The sequence below is a fragment of the Hyla sarda genome, chromosome 1 (assembly GCF_029499605.1).
Source record: "Hyla sarda isolate aHylSar1 chromosome 1, aHylSar1.hap1, whole genome shotgun sequence".
Classification (NCBI taxonomy): Eukaryota; Metazoa; Chordata; class Amphibia; order Anura; family Hylidae; genus Hyla; species Hyla sarda.
Genome location: NC_079189.1, coordinates 486,875,826 through 486,903,525, shown reverse-complemented (window position 1 = coordinate 486,903,525; position 27,700 = coordinate 486,875,826). Strand labels below are relative to the sequence as shown.

At 42.6% G+C, this 27,700-nt stretch overlaps 1 protein-coding gene and 1 long non-coding RNA gene across 3 annotated transcripts in view; one reads left to right on the top strand and one right to left on the bottom strand.

Annotated features, from left to right (window-relative positions):
- Positions 1-27,700, top strand: part of SRFBP1 (serum response factor binding protein 1) — a 111,136-nt gene that overhangs the window by 46,983 nt on the left and 36,453 nt on the right. The window contains exons 2-3 of the mRNA XM_056537353.1: positions 1,696-1,784; positions 8,728-8,800. Coding sequence (XP_056393328.1) covers positions 1,696-1,784; positions 8,728-8,800 — 162 coding nt within the window. The remainder of the gene's footprint in view (positions 1-1,695; positions 1,785-8,727; positions 8,801-27,700) is intronic.
- LOC130287513 (uncharacterized) lies at positions 508-25,897 on the bottom strand. Of its 2 annotated transcripts, none has more exons than XR_008847432.1 (3): positions 25,853-25,897; positions 25,167-25,323; positions 508-733 (listed from the first exon to the last, which is right to left on the bottom strand). It is a non-coding gene; the product is annotated as an uncharacterized LOC130287513 (long non-coding RNA). The 2 variants fall into 2 exon arrangements; XR_008847431.1 differs by lacking the exon at positions 508-733 and adding an exon at positions 3,810-3,868.

Genomic DNA, 27,700 nt, shown 5'->3' with positions numbered 1-27,700 from the left:
TCACTAGAGGCGTGGCCAAGGGTTTGTTGTGCCCCCTGGGCCACATCACCTCTCCACTATGATGTCTTGCCTGCTCCAGCTTCCGGTGGTGCAGTGGTCACTAGAGGCTTGGCCAAGGGTTTGTTGTGCCCCCTGGGCCACATCACCTCTACACTATGAGGTCTTGCCTGCTCCAGCTTCCGGTGGTGCAGTGGTCACTAGAGGCATAGAGCCTGCTATTGTGACGCATGCACAGGGAACCTGGCAGGTTCGGTATCAGACAGGCTGTATATGTTAATCAAAGTAGAAGCGGGCATCATGTAACGGGAGAAGAACTGTAGCCCGAGGGCACAGCAAACCCCTGCCACGCCTCATTTGACACTCTCAGCCATGTGTTTTCTCAAAGAAATAAAGAATAGCTTCTATAAAGGTATGCTCTGTATCCATAGACAATAAAAACACATATTTTCCCATATTAAGTGATAGATGCACTTCAAGTAAACCACACCACACAGAGTAATATACTGTCATTTTGTTTATTTTAGACAAATTCCCTGGATCTTTTCCTATGATCTGGGTTTGTGTGTACAATGATGTCTGTCCATGTGTTTTGCTGCAGGTTTTGAAAAAAATCCGACAGTCAGTAGAGCTCTCTCCTTCATAGATCTGTCTGTGTTCACACTGTTCCATAGTCATTAGCTGACAGGATTCTGGCTGTTCTACCAATTCTGGTCCATAGCAAACGTGGAATGTTCTATGAAAAGTGACAATATGTACGAGTTACATTTTCCAGAGCCTCGGCATGTTACATTTATTTGTGGGAATTGCAAGCTGCTTTGTTTTCTGTGTAAAACGTATTTTCCTACTTTTAGTGTAAAAAAGTTCTGTCTATTCTGTGGCCACACATAGCCTAGTGTGATCCACATTTGCTCTATTCAGTAGAGCTCTGCTGTCTAAGGCCTCGTTCACATTGCCGTCGGACTCCACTATTCGGCCGGAAGAACGGGAGTTTAAAAGAGAAAAAAATAGTGCAAGCTCTATTTTTTATTTTTTATTTTTTTTTTTCTCCGCAAAAATCCTGTAAAATTACTGGGTCGCTGACGGACTCCAAATAAAAACAAAAGTCGATCAGACCCTTAATGAATTGGATGCAAACGGTCGTGTGAACCTATCCTAAGTTTGGTAAAATTACAGGACTTGAGCAAAGAAAAAAAATACTATAATTTTTTTTCTCCGCTGAACTACTGCAATATGGCAGACACCCGACTGAAACCTCTGCCGTTCCCATAGAAATACATGGATGGGGCCTGTCAGCCACAGCTTTGTGCCATGGTCGACATGCCTCAATTCATGGGGAGAGCCCAGCGCAGTATCGGTCAGACCCCCACTGGATCTGACACTTATCCCTATCCTACGGATAGAGAAATTGGTTTTGTGATACTTCATAACTACTTTTAAAAGAGCATTCACTGCTGAAGTTCTAGAAACTTCCCCCTCTTTTTTGCATTATATATGATTTTTAGATATTGGTTAGCTAAGGCTATTCTGTAAATGATATTATGAATCAGTGTTGGCTGTTCTGATATATCTAGTACTGTCCATTGGTTAATGCTGTTAATGTTTTTGTTGAACTGTTCTAATGCACCATTAGCAAGTGTTTGTCCAGTTACTGCTGCTTACTCATGATACTTGTCTGGGATTCCTTTACTCCCACAGGTGGTGAAGATGCGGAAAGATGTGAAGAAAGTCAAAGCCCTAACAATTCGCAAACTAATCCGCCACAGTGCAAAGCTGAAATCCAAAAAGTTAGTCATTCTATATTTTATTTTATTTATTGGTTATATAAAACCTGTTTAAATCTTCATAGTATGTTTGGGTTTTTTCTTGCATAAATGCTTAGTGATATTCCAACATAAAGGACAGCAAACAGTGTCACAACAATGGCTGTATTAGTAAAGTGAATTGGTCTGTGGAAGACCTATTCACACAAATGGTAATGCACGAGGAGGAAATTTAGCTTGAATTACCTAGTGTGAACATACCCTTACAATAGCAGCTCCGGGGGAAGTCAAACTAGGATTTCTCGGTTATGAAACCTTTAGGACCCCCCAGTGTGTATACTGTACACTGCTCTCCTCGTCTTCTATACTGTCTGCAGTTTTAAGGGGTTTTAATAAATTATCTTAAAATATTTCATAATGAAGGCTGTGCAAATAACGAAAACACTGTACCTGTCATTTGAAAAAAAAGCTACTTTTAATTGTTTGGAGTCTGAGCAGTCAGACCCTAGAGTGCAGACAAACTATACTACTGTGCTACAGTGCAGACAAACTATACTACTGTTCTTCAGTGCAGACAAACTATACTACTGTTCTTCAGTGCAGACAAACTATACTACGGTTCTTCAGTGCAGACAAACTATACTACGGTTCTACAGTGCAGACAAACTATACTACTGTGCTACAGTGCAGACAAACTATACTACTGCGCTACAGTGCAGAAAAAATACAGCAAATACATCACATGCAACCTCACCTTGACTCTTGGAATTTCAGTATACCGTATATACTCGAGTATAAGCCGACCCGAGTATAAGCCGAGGCCCCTAATTTCAACCCCAAATCCCAGGAAAAGTTATTGACTCGAGTATAAGCCTAGGGTGGGAAATACATCATCCCCCCCCCCTGTCATCATCCAGACCCCCGTCATTAACATCCTCATCATCATCACCGCTTGTCATCATCCAAACCCTCATCATCATCACCTGTCATCATCCCCTTGTCATCATCCCACACCTCCCCCGTCATCATCCCCTTGTCATCATCCCACACACCCCCTTCATCATCCCCTTGTCATCATCCCACACACCCCCTTCATCATCCCCTTGTCCTCATCCCCACCCCCCTTCATCATCCCCTAGTAATCATCCCACACCCCCCCTCCATCATCCCCTTGTCATCATCCCCACCCCCCTTCATCATCCCACACCCCCCTTCATCATCCTCTTGTCATCGTCCGCCCTCAGTGGTCTTCAACCTGCGGACCTCCAGAGGTTTCAAAACTACAACTCCCAGCAAGTCCGGGCAGCCATCGGCTGTCCGGGCTTGCTGGGAGTTGTAGTTTTGAAACCTCTGGAGGTCCGCAGGTTGAAGACCACTGCGGCCTTCGACATCATCCAGCCCCCTATCACCCCCTTTAGTTCTGTACAATACTCTCCTCCGCTCGGCGCTGGTCCGGTGCTGTAGGACTGTCCGGTGAGGAGGTCGTCCTGTGGGATAGTGGTTCCGGGCTCACCGGGGGCGCCTCTTCTCCGCGCTTCGGGCCCAGAATAGAGGCGTTGCCTTGACGATGACGCAGAAGTACGTTGGTAATGAACGTAGCTCTGCGTCGTCGTCAAGGCAACGTGACTATTCTGGGGCCGGGCCCGAAGCGCTTAGAAGAGGCCTCCCTGGTGAAGATAGCAGCCCGGAACCACTATCCCACCGGGCGACCTCCTCACCGGACAGTCCTGCAGCACCGGACCAGCGCCGAGCGGAGGCGAGTACTGTACAGAACTAAAGGGGGTGAGAGGGGGCTGGATGATGTCGAAGGCCGCAGTGGTCTTCAACCTGCGGACCTCCAGAGGTTTCAAAACTACAACTCCCAGCAAGCCCGGACAGCCGATGGCTGTCCGGGCTTGCTGGGAGTTGTAGTTTTGAAACCTCTGGAGGTCCGCAGGTTGAAGACCACTGCGGGTGGAGAGTTCACTAGAGTATAAGCCGAGGGGGGGTGTTTTCAGCACGAAAAATAGTGCTGAAAAACTCGGCTTTTACTCGAGTATATACGGTACCTTTTTTTTTTCCTATTTTCAGCCTGGTGGTTGTCTGACCTTTTTAGGACCCCCGAAATCCTGGAAATGAAAGGGTCATATGACTTTTTCAGCATCAGCAATGAAAAGACATAAATTATTTTTCCACAGCTTTGTGACAGACTTTATTGTATTTGTTTGCGTCTCTATGGAAAGACAGCAAAGTGTAATCCTGCAATGTTGCCGTCTTGTACTTTCTACTCTATTTGCCCCCTACTTCATGCTAACGTACATTTGACAGGTTAGCCAATAGTAGAGTTCAAAAAGAAGGGAATATGACTGCAGGATCAGACTACACAGAGTTTGTGTTGTCTGTTACCAAGGAAATGCATGTAGAAACTGTAGAAAAAAGTACAAAATTACTGAAAACTAAGACTAATTACAAAGTTACAGTACTTCCTTTTTTATATACTGAGACACTAAAAATTTTGTAAAGGTGGACATAGCCTTTAGCCTCTTCCCAATGGGAATTGTATATTAAAGCAGTCTGGAGAGCCTGCAGGTGATGAGTGCAGGAGTCTGATTCATAATCACCAATACTAAAAGTTTAAAAACTTTTTCTTATATAAAAAGTTAAAGGGGTATTCCGGGACTTTTTTTCATTTGACTATACTACAGTGGCTGTAAAGTTAGTGTAGTTCATAATATAGTATCTGTACCTGTGTGTGACGGTTTTCTTACAATTCTTCTTTGATTTTCACCCCAATATTTATTTTATCAGCATACAAAATGACTGCTGTCTCAGATTTTTCCCAGCTGGCAATGCGGCCGAGACCTGACTCACTGGTCAGCTGATGTCTGCTTCAATGGGTGGAGCGATCGCTTGGTGGGAGAGAGATCAATCTGCAACTAATGCAACAGCTGTAGGCACCAAGATTGAAAACCACAGGTCTTTTGAATGGATGCAGCTCATTTATGTTTCTGAGCTGCATATATTTATTTTATCAGCATACAAAATGACTGCTTTCTCAGATTTTTCCCAGCTTGCAATGCGGCCGAGACCTGACTCACTGGTCAGCTGATGACAGGGAGCCTGTCTGCTTCAATGGGTGGAGCGATCGCTTGGTGGGAGAGAGATCAATCTGCAACTAATGCAACAGCTGTAGGCACCAAGATTGAAAACCATAGGTCTTTTGAATGGATGCAGCTCATTTATGTTTCTTTATTTTTTTTTTTCAAATCAGTTTTTATTGGGTTTTCATTAACCAACATACAAAAACAGGCCAACATAGGCATAAAACAATAGCCTGAGGACCTAACAATTTGCACAGAATTACAGAATAAGCAGTAAATGCGACATAATCTGTGTCTGGGTACATAAGATAAACAAGCTTATGTGAAAATTCACAAATACATGTAAAACTTGGATGGAAAGGAGGGGAGAGGATGGGAGAAGGGTTAGTGGGGAAGGGCGAAGGGAATGGAGCAGCCATCAATGCATGTACAATGCTGAGAGAATCACTAGCTTCTTAAGGGAGCAAGAATCTAACTAGGGTTATGTTGTTTATGATATTCAGAGGACAATCAAGGTGTCCATACCTTCAGGAATTTATCATGTGTCCTTTGTGATCTATGACACAACTCTTCAAATCTACAGATCTGATGGACCTTAGTAACCAGCTCATTTATGTTTCAATGGGTGGGGTGGCTGCTGTGTGGGAGGGAGGAACATGGGATTTGTAGGCAAAATAAGAAAACTCAAACAGGAAATACCAGTTCACAAAAATCTAGTCACAGTATTATGGTTATCTCACAACATAGCCATTTAGCACCAAGACAAGCGCAGGTCCTTCCTAAGCATGTCCATTACTGCCTGCCAGGTACGTACTAAAATCACCTTATGGTGGATAATCCCTTTAAATATAAATATAATTGGTATCATGTCGATAAAATTCTGAACTAAACTGTTAAAATAGCACATGCGGTAAATGCCATATTAAGGAAAAAAGCAATAAAGAAAAAAAAAATGCCATAATTGCTGCTCGCCTCCACAAACAAAGGGTATAAAAATTCTTACCCCACAAAAAAACAAGTCCACGCACAGGTCCATCTGTAGAATAGTCAGAAAAAGTTATGGTTCTCAGATAATGATGGGCCACAGCATTTTATTTTTTGGTTGTTTTTATGTTGTAAAAGTGGCAAAAGCTATATAAATTTACATTCCTGTAATCATACTAATCTGCAAAATATACATAGCATATCTTTTTTTACAGAGTGAATGTTATAAAAACAAAACCCCAAAGATATTTTATTTGTTGTCTTTTTTAATTCCACCCTACAAGCATTTTTAACATTTTTTAATACATGATATAGTACATTAAATGGTGCCATCAATAAATACAACTCCAGTAACAAAGGTAGAAACACAGTTGGCACTACTAGTTTCCCAACATATAACACCTGTCATGTGAACGCTAGTCCAGCAACACACGGACCTCATATGAGTGCATCAAACAATCCGGTGCTCTGTGGTTCAAAACAGAAGTAGACTTTGGGTCCTAATTCAAACAGAGGTAGAGATGGACTAATGGCACTCCATGCAGATGCAATCCAAACTTTATGCCCTGTTAAGGCATTACAAAGACGTCAAGAGGGGGAGAAGTAATGGGACAACGTCCGTTTCGCAGCGTGTGCTGCTTCCTTTCTCCACCCATTTAACACAGTATAATCATTGCATCTGCTCAGCCCAGCAGTAACCATTAGGTTCTGCTGGACAGTACCAATCACTGTTGTACAACAACCATTCACATTGTGCGTTTTACACATCAATAATTCTAATTAGAAAAAAGAATTAAAAAGTACAAATAAACATAAAAATAAATTAAAACATCTCTACAAGTAGCAGTGTCCAATGGGTGATAAAATTCGCTAGATTCAGTACATGTCCTGCACTTGAATTTTAATTTAGTCCTATGGATCGGGTATGGAAAAATGTGATTCGCAGGAATTGGTTTTTATTGGCACAGGATGAAGTTCTGCGGGATGTTGTGAGAAAGAAACCACTCATATCCTTCCGCAGAACTTTGAATTTAAGGTATAAGTCTGTTAGGGGACGTGTGAATACCACACAAACGAACTGGTCAACTAAATGTGTCCTGACAGGAAGTTTCAGATGTGGGTCGTGTAATTGGTGTAGCTATATGTATCCGAGTAAGACAGTACAACTGGGTGGTGAATTGTTCAGTGTTGACCGGCATATTACGTGCCGCACGAAGTCAGTTATTTATGCCATCAGGTGTTTGTGTGGCATGTTTTATGACCCCTAAATGTTAGGTTCTCCGAGCATAATATATCTATAACTATGGGAAAGGGATCTCGGAGATGAATAAAGCATATTCGTGAGATCCATGGAGGCGATATAAGAGCCATGTCCTTTATGGGGCTTGTGCGAATAGACGGCATCCCGGGAGGGGCGGGATTTGAATTCCCTGCTATTGAAAAAGGAAACTGCTATTGTACTGAGAAAAAAGCCCTAGGACAATTGGGACTGGATGATTGCAGTGATATCTATGTATGTGAGTATAAGTGCAGGACATGTACTGAATCTAGCGAATGTTACCACCCATCGGACACTGCTACTTGTAGAGATGTTTTTATTTATTTTTATGTTTACTTGTATTTTTTATTATATTTTCTAATTAGAATTATTGATGTACAACAACCATTCACATTGTGCGTTTTACACAACAGTGATTGGCACCGTCCAGCAGAACCTAAGGGTTAACTGCTGGGCTGAGCAGGTGCAATGATTATACTGTGTTAAATGGGTGGAGAATGGAGAAGTGACGTAGGGACCAGTGGAAGTAGCACACGCTGCAAAACAGACATAGTCCTGTTAATTCTCCCCCTCCTGGCGTCTTTGTAATGCCTTTAAAGGAGTAGTCCAGTGGTGAACAACTTATCCCCTATCCTAAGGGTAGGGGATAGGTTTGAGATCGCGGGGGGGGGGGCGACCGCTGGGGCCCCCTGCGATCTCCTGTACGGAGCCCCGACAGCCCGCGGAAAGGGGCGTGTCGACCTTCGCACGAGCGGCGGCAGACACGCCCCCTCAATACAACTCTATGGCAGAGCCGAAGCACTGCCTTCGGCAATCTCCGGCTCTGCCATAGAGATGTATTGAGGGGGGGTGTCGGCCGCCACTTTGTGCGGAGGTCGACACCCGCTATCTGGCCGGAGAGCCTGGCCCCCGTACAGAGAGATCGCAGGGGGCCCCAGCGGTCGGACCCCCCGCGATCTCAAACTTATCCCCTATCCTTAGCATAGGGGATACGTTTTTCACCACTGGACTACCCCTTTAACCGGGAATAAAGTTTGAATTGCATCCACATAGAGTGCCGTGAGTCCATCTCTGCTTCTGTTTGAAGAAATACAACTCGTCTAGCAAAATACAAGCTCCGATAAGCTATGTAAAGTAAAAAAAAATGATGCAGTTGCAACATTAAGGGTAGGGTCAAACATGCCGTATTTTGCTGCATATTTGCTCCTGTGTATCTTCCTACCCATTGAAGTCAATAGCTGGCAAAATCTGCAGCTGATTTTTGCTACCCATTGACTCCAATGGGTAGGAGAATACGCAGCAGCAAAATACGGCACGGGTGACGCTACTCTAAATAAAAATGTTACCGATATGATTTTTTTTATATCAAGAAGTGGTTAATAATAGTGAGTATAGTTAAGATCACATCTAGTCCTAGTCACACCGATTGTGTAGTGACAGGTAGAACAAGAAGGTACAGCCAAGACTATTGTACATTACCAGCAGCTCTTGTGTTTTCAGTTTGTATGTTTTTGGCTTTATTAGCAGTAAAACAATGTGTAAGTGATTTTGTATGGTGCTTAGATCTTCATGTAGCCCTTATTTTGCTATTTATCCTGCTTACGCCATTAATTTACATTATCAGGGGAACAGAAGAACAAGTACTGAAAAATCAAAGACGAGCACAAAGACTTCTCGAAGAAATACTAACTATGAAGGTAAAAGATGTGTTTATTGCGCCATATAACCCTTCTTCCATGTGCCATCTGTTACACTCCTCGTAACGCACGCTTACAGATCATCTGGAACATTTGAGTTATTTTAATCCAACATTTTCCATGTTTTTGTTCTATTTCTTCTGTGATCTTGGCTTATTTTGGCACACATACTTGCCAAGCTAAATGTACATTTCTTTTCGGAATGCATGCACTCTCTTAAAGGCTGGAGTATTTGCTGTAAGTCCTCAGGAAAAGGAGTAAAGTTCCTGTGTTAGTATACTCGTGGATAGCAGAAGTGTATGCTGACATCATGCTCCTACTATAGCCAGTTCTTTTATGCATTTTTAGAAGATGTTGTCATTATCCACTTTGTGCCCAGAGCTCAGGAAAATCTGGACAATTTGGAATAAAATAAAAAATGTGCTAAAGACTGTCTGAAGATAAGGGCCACATGCCTTCCTACAGCTCGTGGGCACTTGTAGTGTACCCTTATTTCTTCTGCATTTATGGATTGTGAATGTTTGTTTTATTTTCTGGCTATAAATTGTTGAAGTTTAAATATGCAAAGGGTTAAAGTGAACCTGTCAGCCGATGAATGCTGCCATATCATGTGCAGCATGTAGAGGGGATTTGAAGTGCCATTTGAAAAAACTTTAAGCATGTCAAAAAGATATGGTCCCTGTGTTCAGATCCCCCACTGTTAGAATGAGTCAGGAGAAGCGCGCAGCTGTGCCCTTCTTTCCCAACATCTCGCTGCAGGAGACAGACTGCATAGTAAGTCTATGGATCCAGTCTCCTCTAGCAATCTGTGGAGATAAGTGTTCAGCCGAGCTCTTCTCCCCACTTGTTCTAGAGATCACTGGGGTTCTGAACACCCGGATCCGAACACACGTGAAAAGTCTTTTTAAATGACAGGGGCACTTTAAAGTGTACCTGTTATAGCACAGAAAAATAATACTTATAATACTCACTAGATCATGCAGATGCTTTACATGTCTTTTTATGTGTCTAGCTTCTGTACTTGGCTCACAAATCCCTCCGTACTGAGCCCACCCTCACTCCCCATGCATTCACTTCCTGAGTCTGCTGTTCTGGGTCTTTTCATCCAATTACTACAGGTTGCTCTAACCCCTCATTTCTGTTTTCAGACAGTAGTCTGATAGACAGTATAAGAGGGAGTACACATTTCCTGGACAATGCTGCAGATGTTAGGATTATGTTCTGGATGGTATGGGGGCCTCTAATGGTCTTTTTATAAAAGCCATGATTTCTATAAAAAAGACATACATTTTTTATAAGGTATATTCGAAAGGTTAAAGCACAACTGTCACCAATTTTATACCCCCCAGACTACTACCACGAAAGCACTGTTTATAAGAAATGCAATTTCCGCCATATCTTTGGCTGCACTTTTTCTTTGGTTTATCAGCCCGAAAATCCTTTTATTTTTTCCATTCAGCAACAGTCGGATAGGCATGGCTGGGGGTTCATAATGCCTCGCCACTGCCACGCCTATCCTCCCTATGACAGTGTTGGGACCACTGTGTCATAGATGCAGAGGTCCTCAGAGCATGCACTCCTGGATATGCGTGCAGGGAACTTTACATGACCAGCCCTGCGTGATTTCACAGAGAGAGCGCTCACTCCCGCTGCCTGACAACTGTGCGCAGTGCTAGAGGCAAGAAAGAGAGAGCGCTCGCTCTGTGAATTCACACCAGGCTGTAGATGTAAAGTTCCCTGCACATGCACTGAGGACTTCTGTGTGTCTATTACACAGCGGTCCGAGCGCTGACGTGGGGAGGATAGGCGTGGCAGTGGCTGGGTATTGGGAACCCCAGGCATGCCTATCTTACTGTTGTTAATTGCAAAATAAAATGATTTTCAGGCTGATAAACCAAGGAAAAAGTGCAGCCAAAGATATGGCTGCATTGCATTTCTTATAAACAGTGCTATCGTAGTAGTAGTCTGGTGAGAGTTGGGCTTTCATGTTTTGCCAAGATGTTCAACATGTAAAAAGTTGTCCGGGTATGCTGGGAGTTGCAGTTTTGCAACATCTGGAGGTCAACAGTTGGAAACCCACTGCTGTAGAGCATTTAGTGACTGGAGGAAAAGGCCCTGTGTTTGTGTTTGGAGTCCCTGTGTTTGGAAAGCTCATCAACAGTAATAGTATATGGGAGAAATATATTAAGGCTAGCGTGCAGGTTTTCTGGAATCGAAAACTTTTGTGCAAGCTCTATTTTGCTAAACATTTGTGACTTTTTTTAAAATAATTTTTGTTAAATTTTTTTTATCCAATGTATGTCTGGTGCAAGCATTGATAAATTTCCACCTATGAGCAAGTGGCTAAAAGTGTAACATACCAACCCCTCTGATATCTAAGGCTGTGTTTACATCTGCTCTATTCAGAGCTTCCATCCCAGATTTCGTTTAACAAATGACACCTGCAGTATATTTTTCCAGTTAAAATCTAGTAAAAATCAGGTACCGCAGCTGGAAACTCCTTAATACTCAGTGGGGTTTCACATTCTCTGTTAGTGCCCATCGTGCAGCACACCAGCCAGCTCCGAATCTGAAGTGAAGACTCAGAATGTAGCCTCATACACAGATGTTGATCCAGCCTAAGTGCTTTGTGACTTTTCATTACATATATTGTTCACTAGCTGAGTACCCGGCGTTGCCCTGTTTTTCCTTCCTAATCCTTGTTAGGATCCCATCCTCATATTCCGACCTCATATCCCATCCTCCTATCCCCACCTCCTATCTCAACCTCGTGTCCTGTCCTATCTCAACCTCATATCCCTTCGTTATGTCCCGTTCTCATATCCTGTCCTCAGGTGGGACTGATTTGTGATGAAGGTATTTGTAAGCTGAAAATAGAAGGGGACGTGGCTTTGTGGGACTGGCCGTGATTTGTGATTTGCAAGACAGACCGATGCACAAAAAGGGTAGATAATTAAAGGGGTGGGACATAAAATGTGGGTGTGTCTTTGTGAGATTGGCTGTGGCTTGCAAGCCGGATTGACACATTCACTAGGAGATATAGAGCGGAGCTTATGGAGTAAGGTACTGGAAGTCCCATATACTTGCATGGGACTTGAAACAAAAACCCATCTTTTATATAAGGGTGTAGGTAAGGGATAATTTAACTATCATATCTTTTTATTTGACATATAAGTAATATGTGACCAGGTATTATTGAAATATCTCCAGCCGTACGGAAGTTATGTGGGAACATACATTTCCCATTGATTTGAATGGGACTTTAAACAAAAACCCTGACCTTCACAAATGGGGGTAGTTAAGGGTTAAATTAACTATCCTATATTTTAAGTGGACATATAAGTAACATGTGACCAAGTATTATTGAAATATATCCAGCCGTTTGGAAGTTATGCAGTAACATATATTTCCCATAGACTTGTATGGGACTTTAAACAAAAACCCTGCCCCTGGCAAATGGGGGTGAGTAAGGGTTAAATTACCTATCCTATGTTTGTTGTTGACATATAAGTAACATGTGCCAAGTTTCATGTTAATATCTTTAGTTGTTTGGAGGTGATGCTCTGATCTGTCTGGTTTTCCTCAGCTCAATTCCACCACATTTTATGTGGAAACCTTAGTAAATATGTAGTTTTTTTGTGAAGATGTCGGGAACACACCCCTTTTCCCATCAGGCACGCCCCTTTTGGGGGGGGTTTCTTAGCAAAATGGAGAGTTATTCTGGGTTTTTTAAAATTCCGGCACAAAATCTGGCTCAAAATCTGGCGTAGAATCTGGCGCACAACCCGACAAAACATGTCGAGTTTGCAATAGTAAATGAGGGCCACTGAGTTTTTTTTATATATTTATATATGTATAGATTGAGTGAACGGTTTATTTCCCTGTGTTGTTGTAAACTGACAGATTCCACAATGTACAGTGCATAGCGTCAAAACCTGTGTTTGAGAACTTCATCTATGTGATGTGTCCTAATGAAAAGTCCTTCTGGACATGGTCTAGTGTAGTTTGAAGCCCTCCATATCCCACTATGGCTTACGAGCATAAGGATTATTATTATTATTATTTAATATATAATTTATATAGCATTTAGTTAATATAGAGGGAGAAAAGCTGAGCTCTGGGATATACGTGTGGGTGTGTGTGTGTATATGTGTGTATATGTGTGTGTATGTGTGTGTGTGTATATATATATATATATATATATATATATATATATATATATATATATATATATATATATATATATATATATATATAATATAATTAGGGATCGACCGATATAGTTTTTTTAGGGCCGATACCGATAATCGGTGGAGGTTTGGGCCGATAGCCGATAACTTATACCGATATTCCGGTATAAGTTATCAGCTATTTATCCCCCCTCGACACCGCTGCAGTTCATTGATTTAAAGCGGGCTTTTGCGGTGCCATAGGCCGCCGCCACCCGCTTCTCTCCCCCTACCTGTCAGGGTGGTCCGGGCCATCCATCTTCCTTCCTGTAGTGTCCGGCGGCATTCCGGGAGGATGGTGAACCGGTCCGGGCTGTCCTTCTTCTCCGGGGGTCCTCTTCTCCACTTCGGGCAGGCTCCGACCTAGTACGCTGCATAGACGCCGCTGCGCAGTGACGCCCGTGCGCAGCGACGCACCCTATGTCATGGCGTAGCGGCGTCTATGCAGCGTACTAGGCCGGAGCCTGCCCGGAGTGGAGAAGATGACCCCCGGAGAAGGACAGCCCGGACCGGTTCACCCTCCACCCGGAATGCTGCAGGACACTACAGGAAGGAAGGATGGTTGGCCCGGACCACCCCCATTACAGGTAAGTTTAATTTTTTTTTTCATTGACTCGGAGGGTGGGGGAGGGGCCCGACCGGTATAGCGGTATGGGCAAAAATTCATACCGGTATACCGCCCAGCACTACGGTGGGGGGTGCGGTGGGTTGGGGGGGGCGGTCGCGATGCGGGGGGCGGTCGCGGTGCGGGGGGCGGGGTATTATCGGCTTATCGGCAAGGTAATTGCCTATACCGATAATGCCCAAAATCGTGATTATCGGCCGATAATATCGGCCATACCGATAATCGATCGATCCCTAATATATATATCTCATTTAAAGCAGAATTTCTGAGTGAAAAGCGAGTAAATCCCCCAAACTCCAATTCCCACAACTTCCCCACTAACGCCGCCGCCGAGTGCCAAGAAATTGTCCCCCACACCATTACACCACCACCAGACTGAACCATTTATACAAGGAAAGATGGATCCTTTCCTTATGTTATTTACACCAAAGTCTTACCCTGCTATCTGAATGCCACAGCGGGAATAGAGACTTTCCTCTGTAGTATTCAGCAGCTAATAAGTACAGGAAGGATTAAGATTTTTTAATAGAAGTAATTTACAAATCTGTTTAACTTTTTGGCAACAGTTGATTTAAAAGAAAAAAGGTTTTCACCAGAGTACCCCTTTAAGGTTCAACGTATTGTGCATTCAGAGATGGTATTCTTAATATCTTGGTTGTAACAAGTGGTTATTTGAGTTACTGTTGCCTTTCTGTCATCTCGAACCAGACTGCCCATTCTCCTCTGACCTTTAAGGTATTTTTGTACACACAACTGCAACCCGCTGGACCTTTTCTCTTTTTTACAGATAATTCTTGGTAAACCCTAGACATAGCTGTACTTCAAAATTCCTGTAAATCAGCAGTTTTTTTTATTTTTTATTCCTAGACCAGGCTGTTTGGCACCAACAACCATGCCACTTTCAAAGTCACTTATAGCCCCTTTTTTCCCTATTCTTATGCTGATGTTTGGACTTCAGCAAGTTGTCTTGACTACATCTACATGCCTAAGTGCATTGAAATGCTGCCATGTGATTGGCTGATTAGCTATTTGTGTTAAAAAGCAATTGAACAGATGTACCGTATAAAGGGGCTAGTAAGTGTATAGTATAGTACATGTAAACCTTCACTAAAATATGTAGAAGGATCAAATAACATCTCACAAATCAACCCTTTACCAATGAAAAAGGAGCGTTCTCCCCCCACCTGTTTGTTTTGCCTTCCTTACTGTACACCTTACACAGCGTCTGCCATCACTCAAATTTGGGAAGGTCTGAGGATGACCTTTTCACACCTGGACTTGTGAAGTCCTGCTCTTAACTTCCAGTAGTGTATCGCACTTATTGACAGATCCTCTGTCTACAGTATGTTAGTCTGTAAGGTGTACTGTCTACATGACAAAATGATTATTTTACAGCAAAAGATAAATTGGCATCAATATTATGTGAACTGTTTATTAAAATTATGTTACCTCTCATTCTAGGGGAAAGGGCTTTATATATATATATATATATATATATATATATATATATATATATATATAAAAAATAGGGGGAGATTTATCATAACCTTTTAAGAGGAAAAGTTGCTGAGTTGCCCATAGCAACCAATCAGATCGCTTCTTTCATTTTGCAGAGGCCTTTTTAGAAATGAAAGAAGCAATCTGATTGGTTGCTATATGCAACTCAGCAACTTTTTCTCTTAAAAGGTTTTGATGAATCTCTCCCCTGGTCTCTACAGGAGACTGGGAACCCTGGGTGACAGGTATGTGTTATTTTAGTATGTGGGGGGTGAGACGGAGAGATTACCTTCCTACCCATAGGATAGGGGATAACATGCTGATTGATGAGTCTGATCGCTGGTACACCCACCTGTGCAGAGAACAGGCATATAAGTCCCCCTGGAATGAAGAGCAGGCAGCGCTTTTTTTTATTCTTTATGGAGCAGCTGAACGCTTGCAATCTCAGAACGTTCAGTGGCACCAAAGAGAACAAATTGCCCACAAAGGCTACTTGCATTGCCCACAAAGGCTACTCATGCACAGCGCTATGTGCCCTTCACTGTGCATTAGTGGGGTCCCAGTGCGTGGACCCTCACTGATCAGCATGTTACCCTATTCTATGGATAGGGGATAACTTGCTGAGATGGTAATACCCCTTTAAAAGCTGGAAAAGTACTGTGTACTGCCTGTCTCCCAACTAAACAGAGACTTCTTTTGGAGACTGGGAAAGCTGGGTGACAGGCAGCCACAGTACCACACAGACATACAGTCTCTTCAGGAGCCTAGACCAGCTGGGTTAACTAAAACAGAAAAACCATTATACTCACCTGCATTCTTCATCCCCCCAATCTACCTTGGTGCTAGGACCGCACGAACGTTGGTGTTCCCATAGCCAGCAATACATTCCTCTCTGTGTTTCTCTGAAAGAGAATGTTTATTCTTTCAGCGGATGAATTTCAGTGGCGGAAAGCTCTGCTGCCTAAATTCCATAGTGTGCACTAAGCAACGGAAGTCTAGTGCAGTGTTAGAGATTCTCCGCTTATAATTTCTGTAGTGTGCATGGACTGTAAGTAGAAAAGTCTTTTTGTTACCTACAAATACAGATTACAGTGCAGCTTTCATTTTTCCATAGTAATGTACCACTAGTTAGGAGCTCATTCACACTAAGGAGGGGTATTCCGGTGGAAAACCTCTTCCGGTCTGTCAATGGAGTATGTCATGGAGTAGCATGTCTAGGTGTACGTCAGAGTACTGGCAGATAGGTATGCCAAAATCTGGCGGTGCTCTCTTACTGTTTCTGGCACCCTTAAACATACATTGAACTCTGCAGTAATTTGTGGGGCTAAGGTATTTTTTTTTTTTTACTACAATTCGAGGTGCTCTTCATCCCTGACGTCAGACACCCCTACCATTTGTACACCAACAAATGTTCCAATGTGTAATTCTGTCAGGTCTTTCATATCACACCCCTAAAATACAGATTTGTAGTACAGCACAAGAAATAAATAAAAATGGGGTTTACCAGTGTGTGAGAGTTCAATTTAGCTTTAGAAAAATAAAGAGGACACTTAAACAACACAATGTAACTCCAAGCAACACTGATTGACAATAAATTTCACATGCTGTTGTGCAAATGGAACAGACAACAGGTGGAAATTATAGGCAATTAGCAAGACCCCCCCCCCCCCCCCCCAATAAAGGAGTGGTTCTGCAGATGGTAACCACAGACCACTTCTCAGTTCCTATGCTTCCCGTCTGATATTTTGGTCACTTTTGAATGCTGGCAGTGCTTTCACTCTAGTGGTAGAATGAGACGGAGTCTTCAACCCACACAAGTGGCTCAGGTAGTGCAGCTCATCCAGGAAGGTACATCAATGCGAGCTGTGGCGAGAAGGTTTGCTGTGTCTGTCAGCGACGTGTCCAGAGCATGGAGGCGCTACCAGTAGACGTGGAGGAGGCCGTAGGAGGGCAACAACCCAGCAGCAGGACTGCTACCTCCGCCTTTGTGCAAGGAGGAGCACTGCCAGAGCCCTGCAAAATGACCTCCAGCAGGCCACAAATGTGCATGTGTCCACTCAAACTGTCAGAAACAGACTCCATGAGGGTGGTATGAAAGCCTGATGTCCACAGGTGGGGGTTGTGCTTACAGCCCAACACCATGCAGGGCGTTTGGCATTTGACAGAGAACACCACAGATGGACATATTTGCTACTGGCGCCCTGTGCTCTTCACACATGAAAGCAGGTTCACACTGAACACATGTGACAGAGTCTGGAGATTCCATGGAGAACGTTCTGCTGCCTGCAACATCCTCCAGCATGACCGGTTTGGCGGTGGGTCAGTAATGATGTGGGGTGGCATTTCTTTGGGAGGCCGCACAGCCTTCCATGTGCTTGCCAGAGGTAGCCTGACTCCCATTAGGTACCAAGATGAGATCCTCAGACCCCTTATCAGACCCCTTATCATATGCTGGTGCGGTTGGCCTTGGGTTCATCCTAATGCAAGATAATGCTAGACCTCATGTGGCTGGAGTGTGTCAGCAGTTCCTGCAAGAGGAAGGTATTGATGCTATGGACTGGCACACCCGTTCCCCAGACTTGAATGCGATTGAGCACATCTGGGACATCATGTCTCGCTCCATCCACCAACGCCATATTGAACCACAGACTGTCCAATAGTTGGCAGATGTTTTAGTCCGGGTCTGGGAGGACATCCCTCAGGAGACCATCCGCCACCTCATCAGGAGCATGCCCAGACATTGTAGGGAGGTCCTACAGGCACGTGGAGATCACACACACTACTGAGTCTCATTTTGACTTGTTTTAAGGACATTACATCAAAGTTGGATCAGCCTGTAGTGTGGTTTTCCACTTTGATTTTGAGAGTGACTCCATATCCAGACCTCCATGGGTTGGTAAATTTAATTTCCATTGATAATTTTTGTGTGATTTTGTTGTCAGCACATTCAACTATGTAATAACGAAAGTATTTCATATGATTAGTTCATTCATTCAGATCTTGGATGTGTTATCTTAGTGTTCCCTTAATTTTTTTGAGCAGTGTATTTATTTTGTCTAATCCCTGTATAATTATTGTGATTCTGAATGCAGATTTTTGGGTTGTTTTTATGTTTTGTCATTTTACTTTTATTTGTATTAGGAAAAGTTGTGTACTGAGAGCTGAAGAGGCCAGATTTATAATTTATCTTCGGTATAGATGGACTAACTGTCTCTAGGTAGATTAGTGAAATAAAAGTAACACGTTAAACTGTAGCCTTTTGTTATTGTTTTGGATCGGCTTTGGCATGTTCGACCATTGGGTTTTAGCCAGAGGAACATTTTGTTTACTAAAAGCTATCCATGGAGCAAAAAATACACAATTGTGGTTTGGCAGGCCTGAGAGCGTTTCTCTTTTCAAAGTGTGCATTTATTAGAGGAGGAAAAATGTACGTGTGGACAATAAGATAAAGGCTTTTCGATGCATACTTTTATCTGAGAACCAAAAAATGATCTTTTCATTCAACGCAAACAGGAAAATTCCATGTGATCCGTTTATCCTCATCAGAAGCAAGCCTTTGCAGCTTGGAAACAAAAATACAACATTGTTACCAATTTTTCACTTTTTAATTTGTCTATGTGGATATGGTGCCCATAGGAAGTATACACCCCCCCCCCCCCCCCCCCACTATCACCACCACACTGGTCTTTGAATGTTTGTTTTTTATATTGTGAAAGGCTATTCAGTCACATTGGAGCTATTCTGACCCATAACTGGAAAATTTCTCTGAAATGGTAATGTTTAAAAAAAAAAATCACTTCAAATAAATTTTATTTCTTAACCCCACCAGCCCCCTCCCCCCATGTTGAGAAAGGATTTGCATTTTTAATATGTAAGAAAGTAGGCAATACTCTGACTAAAATAAATTATTCCATTTTCCATTTAAATTTCCTAGATCATGGTAAATGTAGTTTTTTGAAGGGGTTGTTCAGTGAAAACTAGATTATCCCCTATCAACAGGATAGGGATAAGTAGCTATTTGCAAGGGGTCCAACTTCTGGGACCCCCGTGATTTTTGGAGTGGGACCCTGGCTCTCAGTAAGAAGCATGTGCGGTAGACAGCACACGCTCCATTCATTTTTATCGCAACATCGAAGAGCCCCAAGTACAGCAATTTGGCATCTCCCGCTCTCTCATAGAAATGAATGAAGGGGGGCCTGTGTCGAATTGTTTCCTTTCTGGGTGTGGCACGTCATTACAGGAGCGGATATGTTTTTTTCCGCCGCATATCTCCTTTAATGAAGCAAACAAATATGAAGCGAGTAAATATCTGTTCATATGGTATCTGCCTGAGCATGCCACAATTTTGTCTTCTGTCAGATTCGAGAAGTACAGATACACTAGAAGGAGCCCCTGTTAGGACTCCACACACTGGGGAAGATTTATCAAAACCTGTCTAGAGGAAGAGTTGCTGATTTTGCCCATAGCAACCAATCAGATCGCTTCTTTCATTTTTAACAGGCCTTTTCAGAAATGAAAGAAGCGATCTGATTGGTTGCTATGGGCAACTCAGCAGTTTCTATAAATCTATAACACATCAGTTTTACCAAACAGTGAATGGAATAAAAATGAAACCCAACAATTATTATAATTTTTTTTATTTAACGTTGCACCTTATGTTAAAATGAAAGGTGCCATTAAAAATTAAAATTGGTCAGAAAAAAAAGGACTTGTATGTCTTAGATAGCAAGATGTAGGACATGAAGAAGAAAGTATCTTTACAGTATTAAACTACACAATTTATTTGTAGCCTGTTACCATGGACGCGAATAGATTTGTGTGGTGTTTTAAGTGTTTCATTTTAAGTGTTTCCCAACCAGTCTGCCTCCAGCTGTTGCAAAACTACTACAACAGCGGTCTCCAACCTGCGGACCTCCAGATGTTGCAAAACTACAACTCCCAGCATGCCCGGACAGCCAACGGCTGTCCGGACATGCTGGGAGTTGTAGTTTTGTAACATCTGGAGGTCCGCAGGTTGTAGACCACTGTACTACAACCTTGCTGTCCAAGCATGTTGAAAATTGTAGTTTTGCAACAGCTGGAGGCACACTAGTTGGGGAAACGCTGCATTATATGATAGGAAATGTTTAATGAAGTCTGTTTACAGAAAGCTGGAAGACGGATGGATATAAATATGCAGAAAACCCTGCTGTGTTTTTAATGTCTCAGCTGTGGGCTTCTTCTACTTGGTAATAAGGGAATCCTGAAGGTAATGCTGCTTCTGTAATTTAGAATGAGATCTTTAATTCTTGGGCTATATAAAGCTCATATGTCATCCATGTGCTGGCCCGCTAATGTACGGTAAATTAGAGGGGTCGTTTTATTTTAGATTACCATGTTAGGCTTGTGGTTTGTAATAGCAGATGGGTACATCAGTACAATGTGCTTGCAGATGGAAATAAGATACTTTTTATGTTTTATTTGCTTCTGGTTTGTTCATAATGTAATTGTCAAGACTTAAAAATGGCTTGTTGAAGAACATTTCCTTAAAGGGTAGCTCCCACCACCTTTTTTTTGCTAGCCCGTTCCCCCCCCCCCCCCCCCACCCCCCCGCTACGGCACTGGCCCGTTTCCTCCTCCCCCCTGCCCCGCATACCCCGTTCCCTCATTACACTTGCAGGTACTGCAGAGTCCGGCAGCGGGCGTGCAGGGACAGCGGCAGCAACGAGGCGGCGGCGGCGATGTGCGGGACGAGTGGCCTCCCAGCCAGTGGCCTGGGAGCCAATGCGCTCGCTACCGCCTGTCTGATTGACAGGCAGGGAGCGAGTGCAGCCTAACTGAAAAAGGACTGATTGCCACTCCAAAATCAGTCCTTTTTCAGTGGCCGGTTTTTAAATGTAAATTAAACCTTTTTTAAATGGAAAAAAAATAATTATAAAAGTATATTAGAGATATGTTGTAGTACATAAGTACTACAACATATCAAAAAATAAAGTTGGTGACAGTGCCCATTTAATTAAAGGGGTAATTAAAGGGGTACTCCAGTGGAAAACTTTATTATTATTTTTTTATTACATTTTTTTTTTAATCTTAAAAATTTTATCTTTTTAATCAACTGGTGCCAGAAAGTTAAACAGATTTGTAAATGACTTCTATTAAAAAATCTTTACCCTTCCAGTACTTTTTGGCAGCTGTATGCTACAGAGGAAATTTTCTTTTTGAATTTCTTTTTTGGCTTGTCCACAGTGCTCTCTGCTGAGCAGAGCAGGAGAAAATCCCCATTGCAACCTGTGCTGCTCTGGACAGTTCCTGATACGGACAGAGGTGTCAGCAGAGAGCACTGTGGACAAGACAAAAAAGAAATTCAAAAAGAAAATAATTTCCTCTGTAGCATACAGTTGCTAAAATGTACTGGAAGGGGTAAAGATTTTTTAATAGAAGTCATTTACAAATCTGTTTACCGTATATACTCGAGTATAAGCCGACCCGAGTATAAGCCGAGACCCCTAATTTCAACCCAAAATCCCAGGAAAAGTTATTGACTCGAGTATAAGCCTAGGGTGGGAAATACATCATTCCCCCCCCCCTGTCATCATCCAGACCCGTCATTAACATCCTCATCATAATCACCGCCTGTCATCATCCAGACCCTCATCATCATCAGCTGTCATCATCCCCTTGTCATCATACCACCCCCCCCCCCCCCCTCATCATCCCCTTGTCATCATCCCCACCCCCCTTCATCATCGGCTGTCCGGGCTTGCTGGGAGTTGTAGTTTTGAAACCTCCGGAGGTCCGCAGGTTGAAGACCACTGCGGCCTTCGACATCATCCAGCCCCCTCTCACCCCCTTTAGTTCTGTACAGTACTCGCCTCCGCTTGACGCTGGTCCGGTGCTGCAGGGCTGTCCGGTGAGGAGGTCGTCCGGTGGGATAGTGGTTCCGGGCTGCTATCTTCACTGGGGGCGCCTCTTCTCCGCCCTTCGGGCCCGGAATAGAGGCGTTGCCTGGACGATGACGCAGAAGTACGTTGGCAATGAACGTACCTCTGCGTCGTTGTCAAGGCAACGTGACTATTCTGGGGCCAGGCCCGAAGCGCTTAGAAGAGGCCTCCCCGGTGAAGATAGCAGCCCGGAACTACTATCCCACCGGACGACCTCCTCTCCGGACAGTCCTGCAGCACCGGACCAGCGCCGAGCGGAGGCGAGTACTGTACAGAACTAAAGGGGGTGAGAGGGGGCTGGATGATGTTGAAGGCCGCAGTGGTCTTCAACCTGCGGACCTCCGGAGGTTTCAAAACTACAACTCCCTGCAAGCCCGGACAGCCGATGGCTGCCCGGGCTTGCTGGGAGTTGTAGTTTTGAAACCTCTGGAGGTCCGCAGGTTGAAGACCACTGCGGGTGGAGAGTTCACTCAAGTATAAGCCGAGGGGGGTGTTTTCAGCACGAAAAATCGTGCTGAAAAACTCTGCTTATACTCGAGTATATACGGTAACTTTCCGGCACCAGTTGATTTAAAAAAAAAAATATGTTTTCCACCAAAGTACCCTTTAATTTTTTGGATTTTAACCCCTTAAGGACCAAGCATTTTTCTGTTTTTACACTTTCGTTTTTTCCTCCTTACCTTTTAAAAATCATAACCCTTTCAATTTTGTACCTAAAAATCCATATGAGGGCTTATTTTTTGCGCCACCAATTCTACTTTGGAATGACATCAGTCATTTTACACAAACATTTATGGCGAAACGGAAAAAAAATCATTGTGCGACAAAATTGAAGAAAAAACACCATTTCGTAACTTTTGGGGGCTTCCGTTTCTACGTAGTACATTTTTCGGTAAAAATGACACTTTATCTTTATTCTGTAGGTCCATACAATTAAAATTATACCCTACTTATATAGGTTTGATTTCGTCGTACGTCTGGAAAAAATCATAACTACATGCAGGAAAATTTATACATTTAAAATTGTCCTTTTCTTACCCCTATAACTTTTTTATTTTTCCACGTACAGGGTGATTTGAGGGCTCATTTTTTGCGCCGTGATCTGAAGTTTTAATCGGTACCATTTTTATTTTGATTGGACTTCTTGATCGCTTTTTATTCCTTTTTTTATGGTATGAAAAGTGACCAAAAATACGCTATTTTGGACTTTGGAATTTTTTTGCGTGTACGCCATTGACCGTGCGGTTTAATTAATCATATATTTTTATAGTTCAGACATTTACGCACGCGGCGATACCACAAATGTTTATTTTTATTATGGTTACATATTTTTAATATGGAATTTGGGAATAGGGGGGTGATTTAAACTTTTAATAAGGAAGGGGTTAATGTTTGTGTATTTAAACTTTTTTTAAACTTTATTATTTTTAAACTTTTAGTCCCCTTAGGGGACTTTTAGGAGGAATCATTAGATTCCTCATACAGATCATTGTGGTTTCATAAAACCACAATGATCTGCGTGCTCTGCGCTACATTGATAAAGCCTGGCTCTGCCAGGCTTTATCATTCAGAGCACCGGAGCCGACGCAGAAGGAGAGGTAAGCCCTCAGGCTACCTCAGTAGTGGATCGCTCCCCCGCCATCGCACTGCGGGGGGGCCATACACTCCACTGGACCACCAGGGACTGTATACAGGCACCTTTAGACTCCGCTGTCAACTTTGACAGCGGCGATCTAAAGGGTTAATAGCCGGCCGCGGCGATCGCCGCATGTCGGCTATTAACGCCGGCCCCCAGCTACAGGAATCAGCTGGGGGCTGGCCGGTATGACGCGGGCTCGAGTCGGGAGCCCGCGTCATACCCCGGTAACGGCCATTGGACGAGTATAGACGTCCATGGTCGTTATCGGGTTAAAGGAAATTCTTACACTTGGTACAGTGCACAAACTTGTATTGTGTGTACCTATGTCAGAAGGTCAGAAATGATGCAAGCAGACTGCAAATGATGCACCAGGGAAAACTAGGTAATAGAGACCTCTAGGGTTAGGAGTTCGTGTTACGGAGTCCTATGATGTACAGTCATACCCTATTCACTTCAGAGAGCTGGCTGGAGTCAGCTGATCGGGCCATTTTCAGACTATACAGTTGTTTTCCTAAACTGAAAACCGCTTTATGCTTAAAGGGGTACTCTGGTGGAAAACAAATTTTTTTCTATTTTTTTTTTTTTTTAAATCAACTGATGCGCGAAAGTTAAACAGATTTGTAAATTACTTCTATTAAAAAAATCTTAATCCTACCAGTACTTATTAGCAGCTGTATACCACAGAGAAAATTATTTTCTTTTTGGATTTCTTTTCTTTCACGGCCACAGTGCTCTCTGCTGACACCTCTGTCCATGTCAGGAACTGTCCAGAGCAGGTGCAAATCCCCTAGCAAACCTATCCTGCCCTGGACAGTTCCAGACATGGACAGAGGTGTCAGCAGAGAGCACTGTGGTCAGACAGAAATTAAATTCAAGAAAAAAAGAACTTCCTCTGTAATATACAGCAGCTGATAAGTACTGGAAGGATTATGATTTTAAAATAAAAGTTATTTACAAATCTGTTTTAACTTTTTTGCACCAGTTGATAAAAAAATAAATATGGTTTTCCACTGGAGTACCCCTTTAAAGGGGTATTCCAGGCAAAAACTTTTTTTTATACATCAACTGGCTCCAGAAAGTTAAACAGATTTGTAAATTACTTCTATTAAAAAATCTTAATCCTTCCAATAGTTATTAGCTTCTGAAGTTTTCTGTCTAACTGCTCAATGATGATGTCACGTCCCGGGAGCTGTGCATGAAGGGAGAATATCCCCATAGGAACTGCACAGCTCCCGGGACGTGAGTCATCAGAAAGCAGTTAGACAGAAAACAGCAACTCAACTTCAGAAGCTAATAACTACAGGAAGGATTAAGATTTTTTAATAGAAGTAATTTACAAATCTGTTTAACTTTCCGGAGCCAGTTGATATATAAAAAAAAGTTTTTGCCTGAAATACCCCTTTAAGCTTTTAGTCCAGCAGAAAAAAAAAAAAAAAAACTGTGCATGCACCCTTACCTGTCATTGTATTTGCAAATATTCTGAATGCTGAGATTGCAGAAATCTGTTTATACAATATTGTCTCAGCATAACCCTTTAGCTAGTTCCTATAAGCTGGCCACGTCCTCAAATTATAGACTTGAAAAGTGTTTCTGGCATTCTCTGTACAAAGCAACTAGAATGAAAAAAAAAAAAGTTCAGGCATTCGCACATTGCTCTTAATAGGAAAGGATAGGGAAAGCACCTGAAAATGAAGAATACATCTTCAATATTAACACCAAATGTAGAATACATGACCAAATTACAGTGGTCCCTCAAGTTACAATATTAATCGCTTCCAGGATGACCATTGTATGTTGAAACCATTGTATATTGAGACCATAACTCTATGGAAAACTGATAATTGGTTCTGAAGCCCCAAAATGTCATCCAAAAATAGGAAAAAGTGAGGATTAAACAACAATAAGTAGATAACTAATATAGATAAAACAAGTCCTTAGATATAAATGTAAGAAACATCTGCTGGGAGCTGTTATCCCTGTCTATGTTAGTGTTTCCCAACCAGGGTGCCTCCAGCTGTGGCAAAACTACAACTCCCAGCATGCTGGGAGTTGTAGTTTTGCAACAGCTGGAGGCTCCCTGGTTGGGAAACAATGGTTTATGTAGAGGACAGGAGCTTCTTCAGGGTCCTGTAAAATACACACAGTGGGGGGAATTTATCAAAACCTGTCCAGAGGAAAATTTGCCCAGTTGCCCATAGCAACCAATCAGATTGCTACTTTCATTTTTAACAAGGACTCTGTAAAATGAAAGCAGTGATCTGATTGGTTGCTATGGGCAACTCAGCAACTTTTCCTCTGGACAGGTTTTGATAAATCTCCCCCAGTGTCCTTAATAGAGCCACCCTTACTTGGTGTCCAAGGGAGCAGCTAACCCAGGCACAGGTAAGGAGTAGTACAGAACTTGTAGTTCCTCCCTGTACTGTAGGGGGCGCTACCAGACACCAGTCAGTGCATGCACTTCAGTAATACAGGTGATTTACCAGTGAAATGCCCATTCTGATTGGTCAGTTTCTCCAGTTGTGACATGTCTCACAGAACTGGACTGTCCGTACATTGCATGTTGAGTCTGGTTTCAAGTTACAATGGTCCAGAAAAGACCATTGTATGTTGAAACTATTGAATGTTTAGGCCATTGTAAGTTGAGGGATCACTGTACATTCATCCTATTTAATTAAAGGGGTTGTGCGCCCCCTTCCCATAGACTTTCGTTTAGGGGGCGGGCGTGACGTCACAAGGGGGCGGCCGCAAACATGGAAGCCCGCACACAGCGTTCGGAGTAATGAACTTCCGGACGCTGCGAGCGGAGCTCCGAAAGGCAGGGCAGCGCACAACCCCTTTAACCCCTTAAGGACTCAGCCCATTTTGGCCTTAAGGACTCAGACAATTTAATTTTTACGTTTTCATTTTTTCCTCCTCGCCTTCTAAAAATCATAACTCTTTTATATTTTCATCCACAGACTAGTATGAGGGCTTGTTTTTTGCGCGACCAGTTGTCCTTTGTAATGACATCACTCATTATATCATAAAATGTATGGCGCAACCAAAAAAACTATTTTTGTGGGGAAATTAAAACGAAAAACGCAATTTTGCTAATTTTGGAAGGTTTTGTTTTCACGCCGTACAATTTATGGTAAAAATGACATGTGTTCTTTATTCTGAGGGTCAATACGATTAAAATGATACCCATTATTATATACTTTTATATTATTGTTGCGCTTAAAAAAAATCACAAACTTTTTAACCAAATTAGTACGTTTATAATCCCTTTATTTTGATGACCTCTAACTTTTTTATTTTTCCGTATAAGTGGCGGTATGGGGGCTCATTTTTTGCGCCATGATCTGTACTTTTTTTTTGATACCACATTTGCATATAAAAAACTTTTAATACATTTTTTATAATTTTTTTTTTTATAAAATGTATTAAAAAAGTAGGAATTTTGGACTTTTATTTTTTTTTTTTCGTTCACGCCGTTCACCGTACGGGATCATTAACATTTTATTTTAATAGTTCGGACATTTACGCACGCGGCGATACCAAATATGTCTATAAAAATGTTTTTTACGCTTTTTGGGGGTAAAATAGGAAAAAACGGACGTTTTACTTTTTTATTGGGGGAGGGGATTTTTCACTTTTTTTTTTACTTTTACTTTTACATTTTTTTACATTTTTTTTTACACTTGAATAGTCCCCATAGGGGACTATTCATAGCAATACCATGATTGCTAATACTGATCTGTTCTATGTATAGGACATAGAACAGATCAGTATTATCGGTCATCTCCTGCTCTGGTCTGCTCGATCACAGACCAGAGCAGGAGACGCCGGGAGCCGCACGGAGGAAGGAGAGGGGACCTCCGTGCGGCGTTATGAATGATCGGATCCCCGCAGCTGCGGGCGAACCGATCGTTCATTTAAATGGCGAACTGCCACAGATGCCGGGATCTGTATTGATCCCGGCACCTGAGGGGTTAATGGCGGACGCCCGCG